General features: G+C 39.1%; 1 protein-coding gene across 3 annotated transcripts in view; it reads left to right on the top strand.

Moving 5' to 3' along the window:
- The first annotated feature begins 929 nt into the window (after positions 1-929).
- odad2 (outer dynein arm docking complex subunit 2) overlaps positions 930-19071 on the top strand; it is a 66478-nt gene continuing 48336 nt past the window's right edge. For all 3 annotated transcript variants that reach the window (XM_037757353.1, XM_037757356.1, XM_037757355.1), the window contains exons 1-9: positions 930-1063; positions 3073-3314; positions 3672-3829; positions 5063-5270; positions 5477-5583; positions 6148-6284; positions 9018-9134; positions 16460-16677; positions 17241-17372. In XM_037757353.1, coding sequence (XP_037613281.1) covers positions 3091-3314; positions 3672-3829; positions 5063-5270; positions 5477-5583; positions 6148-6284; positions 9018-9134; positions 16460-16677; positions 17241-17372 — 1301 coding nt within the window. In that variant the 5' untranslated portion in view covers positions 930-1063; positions 3073-3090. The remainder of the gene's footprint in view (positions 1064-3072; positions 3315-3671; positions 3830-5062; positions 5271-5476; positions 5584-6147; positions 6285-9017; positions 9135-16459; positions 16678-17240; positions 17373-19071) is intronic.

Raw genomic sequence — 19071 nt, forward strand, 5'->3', positions numbered from 1 at the left:
AACCCACCTGTGTTGATTGGTTTGTTAACTTTGAACTGAGTGAACTTGTTTGCTGTGTCTAAACAGAGAGCGTCCACCCAAATAGACTGTTGCCAATGTTTGTCTGCAGGACACTGCCAAACCAGTAGTGAGAGAGGAAATAGGCTCTCAAATATGCGGTCATGTGGACACTCTAAAAGGAAAGCATACAGGGATGTTATTATTATGACAACATTTGACTAGAGTCTCTTACTGCGCAAGTCACAACACTTGCATATCCAAATTGCTATCAGTGCACACTGCACATCAAAGGCCCTTTTTTGTCTCAGCCCCAACTCTCTGGAATCACCTCCCCCAATCTATCAGAGCTGCTGAATCTGTGACCTGTTTTAAGCATCTTCTAAAAACCCATCTCTATAGGCAAGCCTTTTTATAGGCCTCATCCACATGTGTGTTTGTCTGTTTTTGTTTGATCTGTTTCTCATTGTTTCTGGGATTTTTTCATCGTTTGATGTTTCTTCTTGTGTGTGTGAAGCACTTTGTAATGGTGTGTTTTAAAAGGTATAAATAAAGCTTTACTTACTTACTTACTTACTTACATATATTTGTATTAATTTTTTTATCTCTGAATTTTTATTTTTATTTATCTTTTCTTAGTCTTATTTTTAATTCAATCAAATGTGTATCCTGTATTGCCCTCTTGACTTTTTAGCCTCAATAGTATGCCACCCTGCAGTTCCCTGCACATATTGTATGAGCAGACACACATCAAATCTTTGAATCAAAATGCTACAAACTGTCTAAAACATATACAAAGAACAATGGCAGACTTTCTGTGTTGCATTGCATCACATTACACTGTGGTCATGTTAAGTTATCCCCAGTCCTCCCTGTGGATCACAGACCTCCTGTGAGTTATACAAGATTTCATTTTGATTTTTCAAAGTGATTTTTGACCCAACTCGCTTTCCGTTGTGTTTGGATGTATCATAGCAACCAACGGGGGCGGTTATGGATGAGGGAGGTTGCCATGGACACCGTTGCTACCAAAGTTTTGAAATAGAAAAGAAACTTGACACACACGGTAAGTTTTCTCTTAAAGTACATGTGTAGACGTTACAAACCACGGTTGAAGCATGTAACGTGTGTTTTATTGACGAGGGAAAGCTGAACATGGTTGTAATTTAGGAGCTAACGTAAAGTAAACACTGTTTATCAGCGTTGCTAACGAGACTAAACGAGTTAACTAGCTCACAGCTAAAGCACAAGTTAGCATGGTTAACGCGTTTAGACGTCGACATACAGACAAATAACACAGCAAGTATGTGTGCAAATATTCAAGCTGCATAACTAGAAAGTGTATTAATGTATTAATAATATCCAGTGTTGTCTGTTGGCTGAGAAAAGTTACTGAAAGGTTAAAAAAGGGTAAAAAATTGCTTATACTTTTGTAAGAATGTGTTTGAGTGACATGACAGTGAGGTTAAGGCTCTAAGGATTGTGGGTAATGTAGTTTAGAGTTTCTAACCCCTTTTCATGGCCCTTTGACCTATTTTTAAGATCCCAAACCTCTCATGACCTTATATTTTAAGGAGCTCTTAATTAATTAACTAACCATAAAATCCACGCATGTCAAGCATAACTAATTTAATAATCTAAAATAGTAATTATAAGTATCATAATTTTGAATCCACTTGCGAGAGACACGCTTTTTTAGAATTGCTTTCTCTTTCACCAGAGAGTAAGAAGCTTATCTCCAAATTTATGAATTATTTCTCTAAAGATTCTGAATCTGCTAACTGTATTAAGAAGGCTTGGGAAAGGGAAATCAATTCTGTGTTGCCTGATAAACTATGGAAGACTGCACTCTCCCGTATTCATAGTTGTTCAATAAATAGCAGACATAGGTTAATTCAGTTCAAAATGAATCACCGTTTTCATTATTCTAAAGTCATGTTACATAAATTTTACCCCTCTGTGTCTCCAATTTGTGATAAATGTAAATCAAATGATGGTACATTGCTGCATTTATTTTGGGACGGACTGTCCATTAATTTATCAGTTTTGGTCAAGAATCTTTTTATTTTTTTCTGGGGTTTATCAAAGGACTCTCTCCTGACAGAGAATTGGCTCTTTTTGGATCCTCAGTGGACTCCTCAACTCTCCCTTTACATATTCAAACAGCTCTATTGATGGGCATGGTATTAGCAAAAAAACTTTTTCTCACAGACTGGAAGACACCAACTCCATCATGCTTCAGAAACTGGTTGCATGAATTGGTCTCAGTTATCCACATGGAGAAATTGCAAGCCAATAATTTAAAATGTCAACATAAATGGGAAGAATCTTGGGGCCCCTTTCTGCAATATTTGGGCTCAGCTTGAAAATATTTCTATTCATATATTGATTGTTTTTGAATACTCCAACTATGGACGGCTTGCACTTAACTATCACGTGGATGATACTGTATGTAAAGATATGTATGTTTTGTCCTTGACATGCGATTTAGATAATTTTCTCTTAGTTATTTGTATCACTCCTCCCCGGGTGTAAAAGTGTGTGGGTGTGTGTGTGAGTGTGCGAGTGCAGGTGCGTGAACTTTCGGGTTGGGTTGCGGGTTTTGATTTTTGTTTTATGTATGTGTTATCTTTAAAGTTTGTCAATAAAGATAATATAAAAAAAATAATAATAATCTAAAATAGTGAAAAATACACATTACAAATCCCTTAAGCCCAAAGTGACATCTTCAGATAGCTTGTTTTGTCTGACCAACAGTCCAAAACCCCCAAAATATTCAGTTTACTCATAAGACAAAGAAAAATAGCTCACAGTTGAGAAGCAATCAAAAAACAATTCAAAATCAACAGGAATTACAATTTAGGTGTAAACCTTTTTAATGCATCAACAAATTTGTTAAAACTTAAACAGGAATTAAAATATATAATGAATGTAGTATATAAACATAGAATAGATTGGCCTCATTGTCACCGATATCCGATCCAGCTATTTGAGTCAGTATTGGCCCGATATCCAATCCAGTATCCAAAGGTGATTAAGATACTAGTGTTGTTTTTATTTTATTTTTATTTTCAGAATATCCCATTCGGAGCTATGGGGGTTTCACTGTCGAGGGCAGCCCAGTGGACCACGGTCGGCTCTGGTACTGGCAAACTTGAGTCCACGCCAATGAATGAGTCCTTGTTGAAAGAAATCCTGTGCTTTGTGGAGCAGTTCAGCTCCCGACACCCGCAGGACGCAGAGCATGTGTTCGAGGAGCCTCTCCAGTGGAGTACCACTTTAGTGGCATCTGATTTCAAAACAGACTATGACATCAGGTTGGTCTAATCATGAGGCAGGCAGCTGGTTGGCCAGTGCTTTCAGTATTACGTGTCTGTGCAGGATATGCTGTCACCATGGTGTCCAAATGTATTTTACCTTGGCTATACTGAAAGCAGTAGGCTATAATTAATTTGTTTTTTCAGCTTCAGTTAGACTGAGTACATTCCATTTTATTTCATCAGAAGTTCTGGTTCACTTTCAGTGTGGTTAGCTTTGTATCTGGTAGCTTGGAAAGGGAGAAGTACAAAAAGTACAGACTCTGATCTTTCTTAAGTGTGTTGCCATTTATAATCTAATATGAAAAAAAGTAATAATAGGGATAAAACTGAAGTTTTTTTTTCTTTTCCCCTCAGTGACTCAGATGTACAGTCCCACGAGAAAGACGGTGAAGGGCGTCCATTGTTGCAGCTCTCCCCTCCTACTGTTTATGTACGCAGCTTCAGCCAGCTCTCTAAACTTGTTCATCTGGCAGATGATAAGAAGCTGGAGGAGGTTCAAGCATGTCTAGAAGGTAAGCATGATGACCACAGGATGAGATTTGAATCCACTTTGCATCCTAAGTAGTCTAGCCACCAGCATACCTCCATAACCCACAGACTTAATTTGTTTGTCCTGCTAGTTATCCTCTACAACCATCCAATTATCCTGCCATTGGTAATCCTTTACAGATATATATTTACTTTAGGGCCGCTGCCAAAAAGAGATAAGGTAATATGTATTTGTCTGACAGAAGAATACATGATGAATATGTTTTTCTTTTTCTTTTTTTTTTATTTAGATAGTATGCGGGATTAGTTTACTAAAAGAAACATGTATGGAAAAAATTCTGTATGAGGCCTTCTGTTTTATTCATTCAAAATTAAAGCGGCAGTAGGCAGAATATTTTTGGCATCATTGGGCAAAAAATTCCATAATAACCTTTCAGCATATTGTAATTCAAATGTTCTGAGAGAATCTAGACTTCTGCACCTCCTCATGGCTCTGTTTTCAGGCATTAAAAAATCTTTGGCCAATCACAGGTCATTTCAGAGAAAGAGAGCATTTCTATTGGCTGTTCATTCAACGGAGGCAGCTGTCAATCACTCGCGATCTCCAATCAAACGGTCAAACTAGGCAGTGCTGATCAAATATGAATTGATATTATGTTACTCTAATGCCTATTTCTTGTGTAAAAGGTTTTCAGAAACATCTTGTAGTGTACTGTTTAGTTGTAAAATGAGAAAGTTTGCTCCGGCTGGTCGGCGGTGCTTGGTATTTCCTCAGCTGATCTCAACATAGCTGCCGGGTCACAAACTTTCTCATTTTACAGCTAAACAGTACACTACAAGATGTTTCTGAAAACATTTTATGCGAGAAATAGGCATTACAGTTACAGAATATTGATTCATATTTGATCAGCGCTGCCTAGATTGGCCGTTTGATCGGAGTTTGCGAGTGATTGACAGCTGCTCAGAGACGGCAAGGCTCCAGCTCGGCTCTGATTGGTTGATTTCCTCCAGTCTGTGAAATCTTGCAGATGCCATATAGTAGGAGCACCGGAGGACACAGAGGCACATGTTTTTTTTTTCAGATTACCGGTCTCCTGCACTTCTGTCAGGATATAGTGAATAAAAAAATTACTTTTTAAAATCATATTTTCTCCACTCCTACCTACTGCCGCTTTAACCCACCTCACATTTTCGGAAACACTGTGATCAGTTTTAAATCTGAACATTCAATAAGGCTAACCTCTTTTATTTTTCAGAAAATAGAGACGCCGTGGTTAAGATTCTTGGTCCCAGCTTTGCCAGCATCCTAGAGAAACAAGACGCTCCTACTGATGTACTAAGTCTGATAGACAACGTGAAAGAGGAAGATCTAAGCAAGGACTCGGAGGTCAAAGTCAAGCTGTTCCTCCTGCTCCAAAATATGGACAACCAGCTCCTCAGCAAGTGCCTCAAAGAGATAGCCGGGTAGGTGCTTCTTCCATCTCCAGTTCTCCCAGCATTCAATCTGATTATCTATCCATCCTCCCCGGATATCCTCTTTCACTCAGTGAACCACTGCGACGCGTTGTTGTTTTAGATTGGAGTAGGCAGCGGGTTTAGAGGAGGAACCATGAATTAATGAGGCGAATTGGATGTTTGTTTTGTTTTGTTTTCCTACATTTTCATTACAGACACGTCGGGCTGGACCCCACCGCAGTGAAGAATGAAGTGGAGCTGTTGAAACAGCACTGCAGCGAAGGGGAAAAGAGGGTGCTGAAGTCGGTTCGATACACATCAGGTTCGAATTATCTTCACATTTCACTTGGTTGCGAGGAAAGCAATCGTTATTAACACTAATGCTGGATATTCCGAAGCATAAAAAGTCTGTGTTATGCCGCCACAAAAGACATGGAAGTCATTATATCTGTCAGAATCCAGTGTACCAAGTCGTTAGTCAGTGTGCGTTTTTTGCCTCATTGCAGTGTATTCATCATGGCCTAACAAAGCACGTGCACACAAAGTGGTAAAAGCAGTCCCCATTTCTCATGTTGAATTGACAGTCTATGAAAATACTTTCTCAACCAGCCTTTAAATATGATAGTGTCACTAGTAAGTGGCTCTGTTTTTAGTGGATGATTTATATAGCCAGTGAAACTATGGGCCCATGTCTCAGACCTGCGCTTGGAGCACTATGTCATCCTCTTTAGCAGTCCAGGCATTTGTGATGATTTCTCCTTTTGCTCCTCTGTTTCCTTCTTCCTTTGGAGACAAACTTGTCGTTGCTGTCAGGCTGCACTACGTAATATAAAGTTTGCTGCAAGTTTTGTGCAAGTACCAACTTTCTTTTTGCTTTTCTTTTTAGATTACATTTTTCCAAATGGCTGCCGCGCCCCTCCGTGGAGACAGGCCCTTGATGAGATTTGTTACCTCATGATTGAGCCTTGTGACACTGAGACGCTCTACATCACCTGCAGCACTGCTGGAGTTTTCCTCAATGGGGTAAGAATAGGAAGATAAAGCACTGTGGACTGTGAAGCTGCAACAGTCAACGTAATGTTGTTTCCTGTTGCTGTGTGAGGAAATGTTCAGGGAGGTTACCTTCTGGAAAATAATGTCTGAAGGGCCAATTCATCATTGTACAGTCAGTTAAAGGGATAGTTTAGATTCTTTGAAGTGGGGCTGTATGAGGTACTTATCCATAGTCAGTGTATTACTTACAGTAGATGACGGTAGGTACTGCCCCAGTTTGGAGAAACAGACAGGAGTTACTGCACGGACGGGGCTGTTAGCAAAAACATATTTTAGATCCCTAAAAGAAAGGCCCACCTAAAAAACTCAATATCCGTTTAAGTGTTCGCTATATTTAGAATATTTTCTATTTTCCGCTTTACCTTGCCATCAGACAGCCCATTCCGACAGGGAACTGGGGCTGTTATCTATGCTCACTTCAAAGCCACCAGATTCCATTGACAAAAATAGTAATTTTGCCTCGCAGAACACTTGAGTTGCTGGTCTACCACTTCCTCGATCGGTTAGTTTGTTTGTGTTATTGAGTGACTTTGGTGAATCTGAACTAACCCTTTAAAACTACAAAGCGGTGAAAATATTCTTAATATAGCCTATATTATATATCGGCTATTATATATAGCCTATATATATTATATATATATATATATATATATATATATATATATATATATAATATATAAAACGGTATCAGTTTCCCGTCAGAAAGGGCTGTCTGACAGCAAGGTAAAGTGGTGAAAATATTCAAAATATAGTGTACACTTAAACTGTTGGTGTCTAAAATACATTTTGCTGCCGGTCCCGTCCACAGCAGTACATTGCTTATCTTACGTATTGATACTTCTACGTCTGTTTCTCAAAACTGGGGCGTGCTGACCGTCATCTACTGTAGGTGTTACACTGCCTATGGATAAGTACCTCATACAACCCCACTTCAAAACACCCAAACTATCCCTTTAAGTGACAGCAAATTCACTTCTGTATGGTATGTAGTGCTCCAGTGATTTTGAAAAAAAATATTTTGAGTTCCATTAGTACTGTTCTTGAACCATAAATCTTGAGTGTAAGATATAGAACTTACTAAATATAGTTACAGTGTGTATCTTCGTCACCAACAAAATCTCAAAATCAGATTTTCAAGAGAGACCAAGAGGTCCTAAAAACATGATTACAGCAATAAATCAAACAACATAAACAGACTAAGACAACTGTCACATGCTACAAAGGAATAATGACGATGTGCAGTTAAAGCTAGGGTCGGTAATGCTGAGAAACGAGCAACATTTCACTTGATTTTAAAAGTGATCCAACTGAAAAACCTAGCCCAGTGTTGCCAACTCTTTTCCAATGAAAGTAGCTACAAGCACTCTAGCTCCAAAAGTCCCTAAATCTAGCGAGAAAGTCGCCAAGTCGGCAACACTGACAGTTCGTTCCTTTAGTTCCTCTCCCCAAATTATCATTATCAACATAAACAAAATACGTGGCTATTGTTAGTACTCACAGCTGTCAAGCTAGCAGTTTGTTGAAGACTCCGGTGACGTGCAATGAGTGCACGGGTAGAGAGCGCGCAGGCAGGTAGATAGGCAGGTACGTAGACAGACAGGTAGATAGATACCAGATTTTCTTTCTTTTTTTTGTCAGAACATTTGATTTATTGATTGCTGTCGGGATGTAATGAGAATTTCAATAAATATAACAAAAAAAATTATTTGAACAGCACTACCAATCCATTAACAGTTATGAGTTTCCAAAACTAGCAAAATAAAATGAAAAACAATACATTTAATAGCAGAGGCATTGCCCAAGAGTGTTATTTTCCAGATCCTTTAAAACTGACTTGAGTTCACAGAGAGTAATCGCTTCTGACATTTGTAAGTCCCTCAGTACATTGCTCCAGCTGGATGGGGTATTTAAACAAAGTACAGTGGTCTACGAGATAACCCCACCCAGTAATGAAACATAGAGCACAGTGGTATACTGCATCCAACATCTTTAGACAGAATATGCAATAATGTTGTAAAAGTTGCAGATAAAAGTTTACAATACGTTGATTATCACTAGAGAACAACAAAAGCTAAGTTAGTAATGTCTTCTGATGCTGTTAAAAGTCTCTTAACATAATTCACGTTTTAGCATGAGTAAAACATGCTTGTGTTTTTACTTATGATCAGGTGATAAACTGTCAAACTGTAACTCAAAGTTTTCAATTATGTTCATAAATATACCTCAAATTTGTATTGTCAAAAAAATCACAAACTGTATCTGGTTTTTAAGTGTCCCCCCCCCCCCAAAGTCCCTAAGTGTGCTATTGCATAGAGAGCTTCCAAATTCCAGGAATTTCTCTGAATGTGTTAGCAATCATTTCTAAGAGAAGATTTTGCATGCTGCAGCACCTTTCACTCTTTCACTGACATTGCTGACAAGCCATAGGTTTCCTGCCTCTGTTTCTTCACCTGGAAATGGTTCGGCCAAGGTGAAAAAATTACAACCTCACACCGAACGGGTGACATTGATGCAAATGAAACCTCAAAGAGCAGTAGTGTCTTAAACCTAATTTAGCGGTTTACATGGTTTTACACTTCCTCTTCGAGGCTGCCTGGAGATACTCTGGGCTTTCTAACCTCAGCTATTCCAGCTGACATGTGGGTCACATTATAATTGTGGTTTTTAGAATTAATGAAGCTGTTTTTCACGTGGTTTTCACAGGGCATAAAACAGGAGGGGGAGGAGAGTGGCTACGAGCGAACAAGTGATATTTACAAAGACCTGGGAACTCTTCTGAAGAGCAGATCTCCACATTTCGCCGAGAACATAAACAAGCAGGTACAGTGGAATACATACAGGCAGATGCAATTATCATCAACACATTAAGACCTCCTTTTTGTAGCCTTGAATTTTAGCTCCCAAAGCGAGAATGTGTGGGTGTTGAAATGCCTCTTTGTCCCACCGAACAAGGTCCTTCTCTCTAAACCTCTGATTTGATCGCTGATGTTGTGTGACTCATACGCGTAAACAGAGTTAGGATTGTGTAATCAGTGTCTGTGCTGTTCCACGTTAGTGAGCTAGTGTCTGGTTGTCACTGTGTTGAAAACCGACCTCCTCCGTGTTCCAACATCAAAACAGCACAGCCCCATCCCACCCACCACCCGCCCCCTCAACACACACACACACACACACACACACACACTCACAGACAGACAGACACGCGCTCACTTCCAGACATTGAAATACGCGTGATTTATTCAGTAGTGCTATTTCCTGCTTTAGTAATTTGACGACATAACAAATCGCCTCAATAATAGATTCCAGCTGCGTCCAAAAATCTGTTAATCATTTAAAAATCTGATCTCTTTTTTTCCTCACTCGCTCTGATGTTTGTTGGAAAATGTGGCCTCATCAAAGCATTAAAACTGCCTGCTTTGTATTGATCTTATATCTTTAAAAAAAATCATGTATAGATTTTTGTGTTTTATTTGCTATGATGTCATTCTCTGTAAAATGTAGTGTAAATGTAAGTGCAGATCTTGCTCTCAAAGAAAAAAATAGTACAACTGTCAGAGTAATAGAATTTATGCATATTTCCAATGCTTTTTCAAAAACTAAAGGCCAGATGATTTCGCAGAACTATTTTGCCTGTGAAGTGCCTTAGGAACAAAAGACAACAGAAATATTTATACAAAACAAAAATCCTTATTGAATAGGGCTGTCAAAGTTAACACGATAATAACGCGCCAACGCAACCTGTGATTTTTAGGTTGTAGCGGGCTCAGTTTTAAAGCTAGAGTGAAGATACTGATATCAAATGAAAGTAGAAAACCTACGGAACCCACTGATACCAACCATGTCATACTAACTTATCGTTAAGAAAAACTGACATGGCCATTTTCAAAGGGGTCCCTTGACCTCTGACCTCAAGATATGTGAATGAAAATGGGTTCTATGGGTCTCCCAATCTGCAGTTTGCCATATTATGATTTGAGCATATTTTTTATGCTAAATGCAGTACCTGTGAGGGTTTCTGGACAATATTTGTCATTGTTTTGTGTTGGTGATTGATTTCCAATAATAAATATATACATACATTTGCATAAAGTAGCACATTTGTCCACTCCCATGTTGATAAGAGTATTAAGTACTTCACAAATTTCCCTTTAAGGTATATTTTGAACAGATAAAAAATTTGACTTTATTTTGCAATTAATCACAATTAACTATGGACAATCGTACGATTAATCGTGATTAAATATATTAATGGATTTACAGCCCTATTATTTAATTGTCCATTGGGATTTTCCATGCTAGGATATATTTTTTACAGTCACTGCTGTACATTGCTGTGAGTTGTCTTTAACAGCCATTAATGCGCAAACTTTTTTATTAGCCATGCCAGCAGTATAGCTCTATAGAAAATCCCATGGGACAATTAAATAATAGGGCTGGTAATGTCGGTCAGTTGATTCAGACTGAAATATCTCAACAATTATTCTATGGATTGGCATGCATTTTTTAACATAAATTCATGGTCTCCAGAGGATGAAGCCGTACAGCAAAGATTCCAGTATCTCCTCAATAACCGAGCTTTGTGGGGGTTTCATGCGTAGTTATGACTTTTTGGCGATTTCCTGACTTTTCCTCTAACGCCACCAAGTTTTCTCTTAGCCAGTGATACTGTATATCTCAACATCTATGAGGTGGATTGAACTAACATTCATGTTCCCCTCAGGAGGAATTGTAATAACTTTGTTGATCCCCTGACTTTTCATCTTGCACCACTTTCATGGTATCATAAAGTTTTTATTTGTCCAGTTCTTTGATTTATACAGAAGCCCTGAGACGCAAGTGAGAAAAAGTTTTGCCAGGATCATTTTTCAAACTTACTTTTTTTTCATCTGTGAAAACAAAAACGTTTTTGAAAATGTTTTCTTCCAGGTGAGATTTAATTTTTTTGTGCAAACACAAGCTATTAAAAGATCAGTGTGTAACAATTCGGGGGATCTATTGGCAGAAATGGTATATAATATTAATAAGTATGTTTTCAGTGTGTAATCACCTGAAAATAAGAGTCCTGTTTTTGTTACCTTAAAATATGCTGTTTATATCTGCATAGGGAGCGGGTCCTCTTCATGGAGCCGGCCGCCATGTTTCTACAGTAGCCCAGAAGGACAAACCAAACACCCAAACATTGTTAACTTGTCTTGCTTGGGCCGGAGTCAATAACGTTACTCGCTACAGAGTTAACCCCCATCCCTTCACTTAGCAGCAGGGAAACAAGACACGGGAAACCTCTGTCGGTCTTGAGGAGCTGCAGCATTTATTTCTGCACAAATTTAGCTTAAAGCACTACTCGTGTGGCTGTAGACCCTGAGGCTCTGTCCGAAATCACTCCCTATCTACTATATAGTGTACTATGTCTACCCTCCACCATTTTATTTGATTGTGTGAAATTTATGTACCACATGGAAAGAAAAAAAGTGTCCATGACATGTACTACTAATGATTGTTGTGTGACTACATTTGTCAGTGACAATGATAAAAAATGTCTGAACTCTCAGTTTACTGCTCACTATAAAGTATACTACTATTGAGTGTCTAGCATATGGGAAGTGAATGAGTGAACAAGGAAGTGATTTTGGACACAACCTTAATGCGTTTACACACTGGGATTGTCGTCAACATATTTTTTCGAACTGTTGTTTTTATCATGAGTGCTTTCACATAGAACACAAATAATACGCAGCGAAAAAGCGGCATACTTTTTTTTCGGAAAGAGGTTGATTTTTCTGAGCTTTCCTGCCACGAATAAAGGCATTAACCAATCAAGTTGTGGGGAACGGGTTGAGTTGTGCCTATGTTTATGAAACAACGACATGGAGGCTCTGTAGTCCGAACCAAGACAGCAAGCTTGATTAGTACTTTCAACCTTGACAAATGCAGGGTAAACCAGATCCACCTCTTCCGTTCTTACCTTTCACAGTAAAAGCCCTAAAGACATTATATTTGCAGGTGAATATTTTGACTTTAAGTGTTGTTTATTTATCACGCCCCCAGTGTGTAAAGGCCTTAAATTGTGTGCAAATGGATTCATACTAAGATAATACTTTGTGTAGTGTACCCAGTAGAATAGCACTTCCATTCTATCTGTGAAATTGTTATTGGTCCATAGGACAGTAAGCTGGAATGGGGTTAGTGAAGACTTTAATAAACCAATGAGTAGTGCCAGGCTGAAGCGTGTAAAAAAAGACATTGAGGCTTTTATGTTTTACGAGTCCTGTGTGAAGAATGATGCTTTGAGTCTGAACCATCTAAAAATGATGGACAGCCGCAGTAAAAATTGCTGTGAACCAGTTTGTGGAGGCACAAATCATTGTCAAGGTCTTTTATTCTGGATTCTTGAACTCCTTTGATATGGGCCTCGCTGTGTCCTGTAACTTTTTGTTTCACTCTCGCTGCTGAACATTTTCTTCTCGAGCTAATCACCTTCATATGATGGGGTCAACTTCAACACGCATCGCTTTGAAACTCGTTTGATTGATTGCTGACGACAGCAATCAAATGGTGCAATGTGCATCCTGTGTCTGAGATATTAAGTAATTGCAGTCATTCTCGTGGACATGATCCATTCCAGTTTTAATTTGAGGGAGCAATAGCAGCGGCGTCTGTCAGAAACACAATCTCGCATAGCTCCGGCTCGGTTCCCTGATTGCGAAGCGGAGAGCCCAAACTTGGAAGGCGATAGCCAAAGATAACAACGCCTAATCTCCAAACATATCTGCTCACTTCCAAAATGAGGAAGCAGGTCTTTTTTAGCAGTTCTATTAGATTAGACAGCCTCAATCAAATGAGCAGAGGCAGCCAAAGGAGACGAGGGGAGGAAACAGACTCGCCTTCTCCGCTCAGTGTTGTGGATTCGTTTTGACATCACAGCGTGATTGGAAATTGGACATGCGGCGTATTTGCATGCACAAGACGCTCACTGAAGAGTAAAGAACTCCCTGGGTTGTAGATTTGTTTTTGTTATTCTCATCCTGAGTTTAATAGAGACTGCCTCACTGTCATAATCAGAGACTGTTTGAATCTTACCACTGACAGATGTTTTATGGTCGGTGGCTTCAGATTTGCTGCACTGCTGATTTTCCATCAGTATGGATCAAGTAATGAGAAACTCTAAAAGAAAGTCTACCCTAAACTCATTTAAATAGTTGGAGTTTTCAAATGAAGAAATGAGAAAAGTGCTAATGATTGAATGTCACCTGCTATAAAAGTGTTTTTTTTTAGTTTAGAACTGCAGGCGTAAGTCTTTTATATTTTTATGAAACAGTCACTATATCCTGACAGTAGTAGGTCAGACAGATAATCTGTGAAAAAAAATCATGTTCCTCTTTATCCTCCTAGTGCTCCTTATAGAGTGCTCCAGGGATGATGTATTTTTGTAGGCCAACCAGGAAGTAAGCATCGCCCTGGGTTCCCTTTACAAAAAAACAATGGAATTTTTCTATTGGGTTTTAGATTATGGCAGAAAATAAGCTCTGTGGCAAACACACGTTTATGATACTTACACATTTGGTTCATCAAGATAACCTTCACAAATGAACACCACTATTGTGATTTTTGAAGTGTAAATGCAATCGGCAGAAGTAAAAAGTTAACGTTAGGCTATAAACGAAATACACCACGGTCACATTAAAGCGGAAATACACAACGAGGCGTGATGACGTTTAGTAGTCTCATTTAGCCAATTGTTAGCAACCGCCTTTTTCTAAGACACAAGCTTCAAAATTCACGAGTGGGGCATTTATTCATGTATTTTATGTCCTGGAACAAAATCTCTTCAGCTTGTGTTAACCACAGACCAAATTTCAGGCATCTAACCAAAAACCCATTCAATAAACCCATTGACTTCCAGACAAGGGAACCGGAAGTGCTTTTTGAGCGCTCATTGCTGTAGCACTCTATGGCATTTGAAAGATTTCGAAGGAAAACAACCAATCAGAGCCGAGGACTCTCTACAGCAGCTGTCAATCACTGCTCGAGAAACTTGTGAACTCCAATCAAATGGTCAAACTCAAATCAAATATGAATCAAGATTCTGTTAGTGTAATGCCTATTTCTCTCCTTAAATGTTTTCAGAAACATATTGTAGTGTACTGTTTAGCTGTAAAACGAGAAAGTTTGCTCCGGTGGTGCTTGGTTTTGGCTCGACTTGGTTTTCAACATGGCGGCAGGGTCACAAACTTTCTCATTGTACAGTACACACAAAGATGTTTCTGTACAATAACAGAATCTTGATTCATATTTGATCAGAGCTGTTTGATTGGAGTTTTGCAAGCAGTGATTGACAGCTGTTGTAGAGACTGCTCGGCTCTGATTGGTTATTTTCACTCAATCACAGTGGAATCTTGCAAATGCCATTAGGAGCACAGGAGGAAACAGAGGAGCATGATTTTTTTTCACATGTGTCTCATGTACCACTGTCAGAATATAGTGAGGGTTTTATAAAAATAACATTTTATCATATTTGCTCAAAGTTTCCCTTCTGCAGCTTTAACACAGCGTTTGTCTCCAGGCCTGTAGTGTTTTTACCTGTAATAGGACTTCTTACTGTGGCATATCCAGGAATGTGGAGTGCTCCCTTCTGCGTAAGCGCATGGATTTGTCCATTTCACATATAATAGAATTAAAGAAGGTCGGTTAGCCTAATAAAGTCCGACTGTGGGTCTGTGGTTGGGTGAATTGACTTGTATGTTTCCAATAGCGGGTCACTTTGTGTTTTATGAAAAACAAGTCTTTGGAAAAGTAATGTAGGCACGCTTGGCTCCAGCTTGTGCGTGAACACGAGCCATAGAAATACTTATATCTTAATTCTTTTTCCCTGCCCTTAAAAATGTTGAGCCCCTAACAGCTAATGACAGACTGAGCTATTTCTGCAGAGCAGGTGTCTGTGATTAAAAATTCTCCCGCCTGCAAACCATTCATATGTGTCTTGTTGGCATTAGTATATACTGTATGTTGTAAAGTTTGGTATAAAGACCTTCAAAACTTCAGAAAAAAAAACTGAATAACAGTGACACAAAGGCGTTACTTTGTGTGTGCCAAGCTGCAAGGTTTTAGGTGGAGGAATGTACAGAAACAATAAAAGTTTAGATATTGTTCAGCCAATTAACAGAGGGGGACCTCTTCTGTGTAAAGCATTGGGAAAGTGTTATTCTATTCCAATGCCTCAATAAAGACTGAATTGTTATGCAGGTCTGCATATTGTTGAGAAAGGACTTTTATGTGAACTTTATGTTTCTCATGTGTCACTGATACTGCTATGTAGTTTTTATACTGTATGCCTATTCTTGGAGTGAAATGGCCAACACTTTGTCAGACATTAAAGAGGAACTAATATGCTTATTTTCAGGTGCATACTTGTATTTAGGGTTTCTACTAGAACATGTTTACATGGACTTTTTTGGGACATTTTGCTGACTTTTGTTCTGACATGTTTCGGACATTTTCAGATTTTTTTTTGTTCCTTTTTTCTGACATATTTCTGACATATTCCGAACTGACTTGAACGTGACCGGCCCACTGTTGTGATTGGTCAACCGAACCAAATTCTTCAGACTCCGCTCCAGCTCTGCTCTAACTAGCTTTGTTTGATGGCATGCCAAACTAGCCGCTAGGCTAGTGTTAGTGTTATGTGTTGCTTGATGACATCACCACGTTACGGAAGAAAAGGCGGGAGTTCAAGCAAGACGTTTCAGGCAGTTCAGGATTTCCCTTGAACTCCCTTTGGCGAGGACTTTGGGCTTTGTAACTTTACAGACTTTTTACAGGCACAAAAAATGATATAATATAAGGAAAGAGCACAAAAGTATAATAGGTCCTCTTTAAACTATAATGTGTCTCTCAAATAATGAAGAGAAAGGCATCATGTCAGATGGTGGGTGGAAAATATGGTGCACAGCTTCACAAGAAGCACAAGTGAACATCAGAATGACTATTTTGTTTTAATAAGCATCGTTCAGAGAAATTTACAACCCCAGTAAATACGTTCTTACAAAAAAAATTGTATTGTATATCTCACCACTAGAATTTTGGTGCGATTTGAAAGAGGTTTTTTTCCCCTCACTCTCCAGTCTTTGTCTTTTTCCACTTACCAACAGGATTTTGCAGTTCAAGAACTTCCATCAACACAAAAGATCCAGCATGTGGAATCGGTTGATGCGGAGGAACAAGGCCAACCCCAGAGGTCTTACGAGCAACAGGAAAAGAATGTGCATGAGAAGGCGAGGCAACAGCATACGCCGAACAAGGCGGGCGGCGAGAAGAAATATGAACCATGTCCGAGGTGGAAGAATCTTGGTCTTGCGTCTCCGAGTGGGTATGTGATAATTCCTTTCGTAAGATGTGCCCTGAAATATCTACGTACTGTGCGTGGCGGGGATCCCTCTTGTTGAGGCGATGAGCTTTAGATGACAGCGATGCCAAGCCTTCGTCACACGTGCTCAGCGTGTCTGCCAGCAGTCACACATTATAAAGAGATGGTTATATGGTTTATAAATTTTAGGGCAAGTGAAAAGTATTCCTGACTACACAATGATCTGAGTTAATGGATACGTTCAGTGTGGAAACCCTTTCTGCCCAATTACAGACCGAAATGTTGGGAAAAAGTCTTAGAAACAATCCCAAAAAGATCTGTCACATATGGTCTTTGATTGATAAATAGATCTAGCAAGGGCTGAGCTGTTGCAGCTGTACCTTGTGATAACTATACCCATTTGAGGAGAAACTGGCTCCAGATAAAAGTATCTCAATTGCTAAAAAAAAAAAAAAAAAATGCCCGCTGAACCCTTGTCTTGAATTGTTAAATAATGATTATGTTAGAAAAATAACCATTTTCAAAATAGAAGCAGGCATAATGACTCTTATTTCACATCATTATAGTGAAGCAGGGGAAAAGAAACCCAGTGCGAGCTCTGGAGAGGAGAAGAAAAAGCTGGGACCAGGAGCCAAGAGCAAGATGAAAGCAGAATTCTCTGCGTCCTCTTTACCTGGACGCCTGTCCTCCCAGAAAATGTAAGTGTCCCAAATCAGTTCTCCTTCTGTCAGAATCTATAAGGACTATTTCCTTTTCTGTGGGGGGAGTAACATATACAAGATGTAGGAACTTATAAGAAGAGCTAAATGCAGCTGCACCTTGTGATAACTATTAGGGATGAGCATTATTAGTCGCCTTGTCAATCAAACTTTGCTACCCTTGCTAGTTGGCACAAGAAATACTAGTTGGTTAAGCTTATTATCATTTTATTAATATACACATTAAAATTACATATCGACATATACTGTCTCAACTGTTGCTGTTCTGAAATAGCAGCTGGGCTTTAGCTGTCAGTCTGGTTAGCTCAAAAGGATTGGCCGGCAGATTAGCTGTAATAATGTCATTTTTTTACATTCAAAGCTTTGATCGAGGTTTGCGACTGAAGCTATCACGTCACAAAAAAAAGAGGGGAAAAATATGATTTTGTCTTGTGGTTATATAAATATAATTTATGGTGCTGTTATGCTAGACTGCCCCGTTTATTCAGGTGTGTGCGAGCCAGTGAACAGTTTTTTGCCCGTAGTGAAGTTGTTTTTGAAAGACTAAACGCCAACAAATATTGATTGAAGCAGATTATTTTGTTAGATAAAAACATGTTGTGAATTTTGGAAATGATTACATCTATCTTTTTTCAATAATTTTGACTTATGGACTGAAGACTGAGACAATTAACGTTACAGAGACGATTGAGGGATGAGCACCACATTGCTCGCTTTGTGTGTGTTTGAAAATGATAGAAGGGAAGAGAAGGTGGAAGGTAATAAAACTTGCGCACTATGATACTAATGGTAGCAATGCCAAACCATTACTCTTCTTATACTACAGTCCCTGCTGGCGTTTCATCAACTATTACACTACACACAGGTTTGTTAGGTGAATTCCTTGACCGGGCGACTGGAGCGGACACTGGGAACATATTGATTTCCGCAGCATTTAGAATAGTATTTGGTTATTGTAAAATGTTATTAATGATTTCAAATGGCTTTTATACACAATGTTTAACCTTATACATGTAGATTAAATTGTGCTCAATTTTGACTGTGCTTAAAGGGGCCCTATTATGCTTTTGTTCTTTGTCCCTTTCCTTTAGTGTGTTATATAGTTTTTTGTGCACGTAAAAGGTCTGCAAAGTTACAAAGCACAAAGTCCACACCAAAGGGAGTTACTCTCCCCCACAGAAACACTGCTCCTAAACTGCCTGAAACGCCTTGCTTGAAGTCCCGCCTTTTCTTCCGTAACGTGGTGATGTCACCAAGTAACACATTTGCATAATACCTCTCAAGCGGCTAGTTTGGCACGCCATCAATCAAAGCTAGTTGGAGCGGAGCTGGAGCGGAGTCCGAAGAGTTTGTTTTGGTTGGCCAATCACACTAGAGTGGGCCAGCTGACCAATCAGAGCAGCGTTTCAGACAGAGGGTGAAAAGAGGTGCTGCAGCACAGCCGGTATGAGAAAAGTGACGAGTTTTTGACATTAAAGCATGTAAGCATGTTCTAGTAGAAACCCCAAAAGACAAGTTTGAACCTGACAATTAGCGTATGTCCCCTTTAAACTTCTGTTTAAACGTCAGGGAAATTAGTTGTTAAGAACATCCTTAATAATTATACCCATTTGAGGAGAAACTGGCTCCAGATAAAAGTATCTCAATTGCTAAAAAAAAAATACCCACTAAACTCTTG

This window comes from Sebastes umbrosus, chromosome 21 (genome assembly GCF_015220745.1).
Source record: "Sebastes umbrosus isolate fSebUmb1 chromosome 21, fSebUmb1.pri, whole genome shotgun sequence".
In the NCBI taxonomy this organism is placed as follows: Eukaryota; Metazoa; Chordata; class Actinopteri; order Perciformes; family Sebastidae; genus Sebastes; species Sebastes umbrosus.